Source organism: Nelumbo nucifera, chromosome 2 (genome assembly GCF_055504915.1).
Source record: "Nelumbo nucifera cultivar China Antique chromosome 2, China Antique-T2T, whole genome shotgun sequence".
NCBI classification, from domain to species: Eukaryota; Viridiplantae; Streptophyta; class Magnoliopsida; order Proteales; family Nelumbonaceae; genus Nelumbo; species Nelumbo nucifera.
Window position 1 is genome coordinate 34002435 of NC_142650.1, and position 8235 is coordinate 34010669.

An 8235-nucleotide genomic window follows, 5' to 3' on the forward strand; every position below is an offset into this window, starting at 1 on the left:
GTTAGTAAAGTTGGTTTAAATGTTGTATTAATTTTATTAATCAAGTCTCAGAGAAATTAGTTTTGACTGATTTTATTCATGATATATAACATCAAGTTCATTTTATTACTGAAAATTAATATTTTAATCAATTTTAATTTAACCTTGTTTTTGGTATTATATAGTACTCATTAAAGGGAACTAGGGTGGGGACTGAGCAGGGTGCATACAAGGTCCACCGTGCGGACCGTGCCAGATAATAACACAGCGAGGATGGATTTGATACGACAGCGTTGGCTTGACTACTGTGAGGTCTTTGGCCTTTGGGAATGGTTCACATGGGTCTCCTCATGCTAAAAGAGCAATTTGGGCCCATTAACAAATGGCCCTCATAACCCCGCAACTACCCAATTTTGGGCATAGATTGGCCCATTAAAAGTAAATTTTTTGTTCAATTGTAAAATACCAATAGAATGGACTTAGGGGTCATTTGATAACTGAAGTGGCTGAACTGAAAAGTTTGTTGCTCGAATAAGATTTTTAAGGGGTTGGAAGCTCCTTAATGGCTGAAGGTGAAATTGGGTAGGTAACTATATCTTTAGGCAGTGTTTGGCTTGAAGGAAAGGTAGGGAAAGGAAGGGAAAGACAAGGAAACTTTTACAAATCTTGTATAGGTTTTCTTGCCTTTTCATTCAAACCAAACATAACCTTAAACATTTTGTTGTATAATTATTTTATCCACTAATAGCAATAAGTCATTCAATTCAATAACTTCAGCTGTTATTCAATATAAACTCTAAGGAGCCATTTGACAAGAGCTGATGTGGCTGAACTTAAAATTGCTTATTGTTTTGTCAATTAGTGAATAAGTCATTAAGGAGCCTTTAGTGAAATCTTTAATTGCTGAGGCTGAAGTTGGATTGATTTTGGTACCCTTGAATATTATGTTCTTTAGTTGTTTTATTTTTATCCACTAAAAGGAAAAATAATAAGTCATTCAGTTCAGTTACTTCAGTGTGATCAAATGGTCCCTAATTCGTGCATGTGATATACAATTATATGAAGAATATCTAAAACCTCAAAAAACAGAAAAAGAATGTCAAAACCATTGTGATCTAGATTTTGAGTGTTAATGTATGACTAGATGAAAAATATTGGGCATTTAGGGCTGCAATGAAGAATTTCAATTACACTGGGAGCGAGTTAGGGTTTGAGTACATTGAAAAACAAACAAATTCCCAACGAAACCCGACCCGACCCACTTAGGACCTTATTTGGGCATACCATAGCCTATCGAGCCTAACAACAAAGGCCAAGAACTTATGGACCCCAGATAAATTGGATACAGAGGCCCGCATCATGTTATATGGACCGAAAAACGCATCATAATATAGGGCATAAACGAAGTGATGCACTCACAAATGCAAGCTATGTACATTGAAATCCTTAACTCATCTTCTTCTTTCTATCAATATGCACTTACAGCAAAGATAAGATAAAGTAAGAGCATACTTGGAAGTCGATGTGCCACTAAGAAATCTAAGAAATCCATATCACACCTTCCTAGGTAAAAATTGAAGAGTCCTACTACAATCAGGATTCTTCCACCTTCTCCAGTTCTTCTTAAATTTGGTGGTCAACCATAAATCTGCCAAAGGGGGTTCTAAATCCACCAAAATATCCAAAAATTAGACATTTTTTAGGTCTTTGATCAGTCCTCCAACTCATCATGTAGTTGGCTAATCTATGGCTGCATGATGTGAGCACAAAAAAAGGCTCAAAACCCTACTTTGATGCAAAGTAGAAATTTGCAGGAATAAAATACTATAGAAAAAGATGAAGAAAGGAAGAGATTTTGTGATAAGAGAGAAGAAGAGAAAAAATAGAGAAAAGAATGAGAGAGCAATCAGATCTAGCAATCCCCTCTTAGTATTATTTATACTAGTAAAAAAAAACAAGTACGATAATAATAATCCTTAATTATTATGAATATTTCGATTATTTTTTAGATAAGTAATTTTATATTTGTCTCTTCCAATAATTTAATATGTAAAATGATATTACCATTTAATTAGTTTAAGTAATTAGTAATCTTCTCTAAAATAATTTATAAGCTTTTTATTCATAATTATTGTAAATGATTTGATAAATTTCTTTACAAATAAACAATTTTACATTTCTTTTCTCATATAAATTTTGTGTTTTATCTAGTAAGAAAAATTAGCTATTATAGATAAACAATAAAATGAAATAATCTATGTTTAATGCCAAATGCTTAAAGACATGCTTTTAGTTCACTATTTCTAAAAGAAAAGTGAGATATAAAAATATCTCATGATTCTCCCATATGCAAATGTAAAAATTATATATATATATATATATATATATATATATATATATATATATATATAACATATTTACTAACAATGGATTATCTCTAGTAATTTATATTAGTTTAAATACTATTTTAGATCTTTAAAATGTTTTGTAGTAGCTTTTAAAAGTAATAATAATTTAATATATTCTCCTATTTTTTATCATATGTTATTGATTCTTTTTTTCTTCATGTTTATTATAATTTTTAACACCTAAATTAGTGAACTAATTATTTTGTATAGCCATTATATGTAGTTAATTCACCCACCATTTACTTTGATGATGGCCAATAAGAGTTTATATATGTGTAGTTAAGCTATAAGATAAGTGAAAAATTTTAAATTTAATAAAAATAAAAATTCTATGTATATACATACGCATAATATAGAGAAAATTATGTACATGTATTTTTATCTCATAGTCATCCCATATTTTAGTAGGTGAGAATTTTATGATAACTGAAAACTTAAACAAAAAAGTTGGTTTCGGTTTGTTCGGTTCAGTTATATTGGTTTTAGATTTTACAATTTGGTTAATTTGGTTTATTAAATTTAGTTAACCAAAAAATTTTGATTTTTAATATGTAATATATATTTTGTATAATATGTAGATATAAATAATATATATATGATAGAAATGTGTTGCATTGAAACTGTAGCACCAAATCATGAGGATTATTTCGTAGTAACCCCTAAATCTTGTAAATGTGAATGTAACCATAACAATTCAACAGCCACATTGGCACAAGCCCGGAACAAAATTTCGGTGTTGGGTCGAGCCATTGTTGGTTGCTTCTTTGAAATCTATGCAATAAGATGATGACCCAAAGAAATGACATACCCACTTGTAGATCACCTATCATCCAAGTAACTTGCCTAATCACCGTCCAATAATGCTTATAGAGTGCATGATTCTGGTCAAGGAGAGAAGAACAACCCATAATCTAAGCTAGATTTCAAGTAGTGCAAGATGCGCTTCACAACCTGCTAATGTTTAGTAGGGGGTCCATGCAAGAATTGACAAACACATGAGAATAAGGCATTGGGGCTTGTAAGTGAAAATATATTGTAACATTCCTACCAATATTCTGATGGATCGGTGAGTGGATCCCCACTAAACTTAAAAAGTTTAGATGCTCCCATGGAGGAAGATAGAGGCTTAGCATTTCCAAGAGTGGTAGAGGTGATCAATTGTATAGCGTTGTTGGATGGGATGGTAGCAGGCCTAAATTGGTCTTGTTAAGCTCCATGCCCAGAAAATAGTGAGTTTAACTCATGTCCTTCAAGGAAATTAAAGGTGTGTGACCAAGACTCTCAATAATTGAATTAACATTTAATGGTGATGAATTAGTGATCAAAACATCATCAACATGGATCAACATGAACACTGTGACAAACAATGTAAAAGTATAAATAGAGATGGATCTGAAACAAAACATCGAAAATCCATTTTAAGTAAATGAAGGCTTAGTCTGTTAGACAGTGTATGTTCTTAGCTCCAATCAGATTGATGTACACAAACATTTATTAGTAAATAAATAATGTATGTTATTGTTTTATATTAAATTGGTATGTTTTTATTAATTACTCCTTAAACTGTACACTTATGAGACTCGTGTTGGTTTAGAATGTTCTTACCCATTAGATAGACTTAGAGACTTTACCCTGACAAAGCTGACACTAGTATGTTGCCGAATTCGTAGAGCAACTTGTCTCAATTGCTAAGCTTAGACCCCAAGCATAGATAATGGGCATTTAGAAAAAACACTAAACCCGGACCAATTTTTAGTTATGACCTGGACCTTAGTAATAGATGCATAAAACTGGAAAGTTTTACTTGACCTTAAACTTGATTATGATACTGCAATAGGTATTGGACTGAACTATCTTTGATATGCCCCATCAAGGGTCAAAAACCTAGGCATGCTGGGAAAGTTTGGGAAATTACTTGAGTGGATGATCATAGTGATAGAATCGACAATTTTGTTAGAGAAAGTGAAAATCGGGCTTTGTAGTCTCTCTAATGGAAACATAAACTATTGATAGTGAATTTCAACTTTATTTGAAATCTGATTTGCAAAATAAATTTATATGTTATATTACTATTTTAAAAGATTTTCAAAAGGTTTTAATCTTGAGATCCATCCGAGGAAAGAGTGTCACACTACATTTTGTAGTCAGGGAAGAGATCCTTCCCTATGGATAGTGCTTTGATGATTATGGGCCAAGATGTTAGGTGTAAGAGACCATTATAGGGCTAATTATTTGATGGACTTTATATTACATTTGTCAATTATCCTTCGGTCTTCATGGAGTGGCTAAATCCAAGGATCATTCAAGGTTTTTAAAACCGAATCGGACAACGAACCAGTCAGGGGTCTAGTTCCCAGGTTGAACGGTCTAACCATTTGAACCAAACGGGCGACCCGTTCTAACAAAAAAATAAAAAATGGCCAAAACTATTGGACGGCTTGAACGGTTCAATTGCCCAGATCAACGGTTTACTGACCAAATCAATGGTTTTTGGCAAAATAACGATTCGGGGTAAAACCAATCACTTAATTGGTTCTCGGTTTTTCCAGTCCAACCTTCTGATTTGGTCCAGTTTTAAAAACCATGGGATCATTTATTTGTAAATGTTGGGCCCAAATTGAGCCCAAGGTGATTGGTTTAGGGGTTCATTACTTGAGCAATGAATTCAGCCTAATCTCTTCTAGAGGTAGGACCGAACCCTTATGGACTTGTGTGATACCTTATTGGTCCTATAATATTTAGGCCCAAAGTGGCCATACAACAACTTGAAATGTGAACCATTAGAGAAAATGGGCCTAAGGACCATTAATAATATGATTAGTTAAGTGAATTGTCATGTGACTTGTGTTGAAAATGGGCATGGATCCAAGTATGGAACACCTATCATCTTAAGAGGGATATATACTAAAAGGGAATTTGCCATGTTAGCATGTCTGCAAGAAACCCCCATTCTAATTTTCTATTTTTTAAATCTATATAATTATTCCAGCAACTTATCAAATGAGTGTGAAATAAAGCTAATACAGAGACATTTGGACTTCCAAAGCATCTCATGCCCACGTCTTAGACTCCAAAGAAGGCACCAACTCTTGTTAATACTGTGCATGCTAATAGCTTTAACATTTGGTAGTTTGGGAAACCAAACGTCTTAAATAAGCATAACCTTTTGTTGAAAGATGTGAAAAGATTCTTGAAGCCAAGGTTGTGCATACCATGGTGTTGTGTTGCCTTTGCATTTTGGGGGCCTCATAAGCACTACATGAAAGCCATTCACTGATGTTAAAAGAAAAGGCAAATTCTGCTAAGCAGAGAATTAAAAACATTGAAAGGAAAATTAACATTACAAAGAAGATTACAACATATTTTCCATAAAAATACTAATTTGGAAGAAGTAGGAACAAGCAAAGCTAATAAACAATAAGAAGAAATTCAACTTAGTGTGTGTATAAGAGGGATGCGGTTGAAGAAGTAGTAGAGGAAGACACACCACCAGAAAATGAAGTTGAAAGATCATATGCATTTAGTGGTGGAGCGTAGTAGGTGGGCACCGGCATCCTGGGTGGGAGAGTGGGCAGTGGAGCTTCAAAACCAAGAGCTTGGATCAATTGCTTCATGGAAGGCCGGAGGTTGCAGTCTGGGTGGACACACCATAGCCCAACAACCATCAAGCACTCCATCTCTTTCTCATCAAAACCCATATTCACAAGTCTTGAGTCTGCTGCTTCAAGAAGCTTTCCTCTTCCATAGAGTTCCCACACCCACTCCACCATCCTCACTTTACTTGCTTCTGCCCATGGTTCAACTGGCTTCCTTCCACACGCAATTTCTAGAGCAACAACTCCATAGCTATAGACATCCGACTCCTTGCTAGACTTCCCAGTTATGACACATTCTGGAGCCATATATCCCATGGTCCCAGCCAACACAGTTGTTTGTGACCCTTGGCCATGGTCTACAAGCCTGGCCAGGCCAAAATCCCCAAGTTTTGCATTGAAGTTGGAGTCCAACATTACATTGCTGGATTTAATATCTCTATGCACGACACACTGTTCCCACTCTTCATGCATATAAAACAATGCGGAGGCCAAGCCAAGCGCTATCTTGTACCTTATCTCCCAACTCAAAGAGTGCTTTTGGCCAAACAGATGGGAGTCAAGGCTACCATTGGGCATGAACTCATAAATCAGGAGGAGCTCATTTCGTTGATGGCACCAACCAATGAGTTGAACCAAGTTTTTGTGCCGCAATCGACTAATTATCTTCACCTCGGACATATACTCCTTAATCCCTTGTTTTGATCCTTCGGAGACCTTCTTAATGGCTACCTCCAAGTTTAGATCACTTAGGAAACCTCTATAAATCCTTCCAAATCCTCCCTGTCCAAGCTTTTGTTCCTCTACAAAATTACATGTAGCTCGGACCAAGTCACCATACGAGAACCTTTTAGGTCCAACTCCCTTTCCAAATTCAACATCCATAGGATCATCAAGCTCCATATCATCGTCATCCTCTTCTTTCACTCCGGCCCTCTTCCTCTTCATCCATATGATGAACCAGACCCCACCCAAGCCTATTAAGGTTCCTAAACCCACAACCAATCCAATCACCAATCCTGTCTTGTTTGTCTTCTTTGCCTCCCCCATGTTCATATCAGGTCCCCCAATTCTCGACCGTTGAATTAGACTCCTTGATCTCCAAACTTGAGTTAAATTCCCAAGAATGAATTTGGTGCAACTCAGCGAATGAACCAGTGGAAGCAGAAATACCAACAGTAACCCATTCTGGTAAGAAATTCCTTAAATCAACATCATAAGAAAGACCAGAATTCTCGTTATATATTGATATATCAGCGTAAGTCCAAAAAACACTCAATCGTTTTGTAGAAGAATTGTAACTAATCAAAGCATTAGTTTTGTTAGCATACTTGATACCACTAGGCAATCGCGCGGTATTCACAGAACGAGTAGAGTTGATATCAATACCTACATGAGGGTAATCTGGATCCCCAGCAAGAGAATTTTGATATGTATCGAACTCCACTGCAATAACTCGATTTTCTGTCTCGTTGTAACCAAAAACTCCAAGATGCTCCCCTGATGGGTAACCAGGGAAGGTTGAACCGTTTGGAACAAGGAAGAAAGCGATCCCATCTCCACTGTTAGGGTTATTCATGGAGTTAATGGTGAAGGATAAATTGGTTGTGAAGTCTGTGAGGATTCCAGTCTTGTTGTCCCAGAGACGAACTGGGTGCTTGTATCTCACTCGACCATAGCTACTGGTTATGTTTGCATCACGCTTGTTTGTGGTGAGATCGATGACATCGCTGGAGATAGAAACATTACCATCTTGGATTAGGTCACTTGTACTAAGGTCAGAACTAGGAAATTTGAAGGATAATGGAGTTGCAGAAGGGATCAGCAATAAGAGAAAGATGGAGATGCCGAGGAAAGAAAGAGGAATCGTTGTGCCGCACAGAACCATAATGGGAACTTGGGAAGCCTGTCCAAATGCTTGAGACTTGAGAGAGCAATTAAAAAAAGACGAAAAGAAAAAAAGCCCGGATTGAATTCCCTCTACTGACGAAGTGCTTGTAGAATCGTCTTTGTTTTGGTCTTCACTCGTTTTGGCAAAGACCAAACATAATAATTTTAATATCGATGATAGAAACATCACAACTGCCGATGAGGGATGACAAGGTCGCATGGTACCCCATTGAGGAGGTAAGAGTAGGGGTGTCAATTGAACTGGAATTGGTCAAATCTGATGCAGTCTAATGCGAGTCCATTACAAATGGACCTCGTCAATCCAGTTCAATGAAAATTTTGGATCATTTTGGACCGGTTTAATT

General features: G+C 36.0%; 1 protein-coding gene across 1 annotated transcript; it reads right to left on the minus strand.

Moving 5' to 3' along the window:
* Nucleotides 1-5654: 5654 nt before the first annotated feature.
* LOC104603235 (L-type lectin-domain containing receptor kinase IX.1-like) lies at nt 5655-7952 on the minus strand. Its single transcript, XM_088898766.1, has 2 exons — nt 7370-7952; nt 5655-7182 (listed from the first exon to the last, which is right to left on the minus strand). Exons 1-2 carry the CDS (start codon nt 7866-7868, stop codon nt 5822-5824), a joined length of 1860 nt encoding a protein of 619 aa, XP_088754892.1. The 5' UTR covers nt 7869-7952; the 3' UTR covers nt 5655-5821.
* Nucleotides 7953-8235: the final 283 nt, after the last annotated feature.

Coding starts and splice junctions, on each gene's coding strand:
- LOC104603235 (XM_088898766.1), bottom strand. CDS start 7,868: ATGGTTCTGTGCGGCACAACGATTCCTCTTTCTTTCCTCGGCATCTCC. Junction 7,183..7,369: donor TCCAGATTACCCTCATGTAG/GTATTGATATCA, acceptor TGTTGATTTAAG/GAATTTCTTACCAGAATGGG.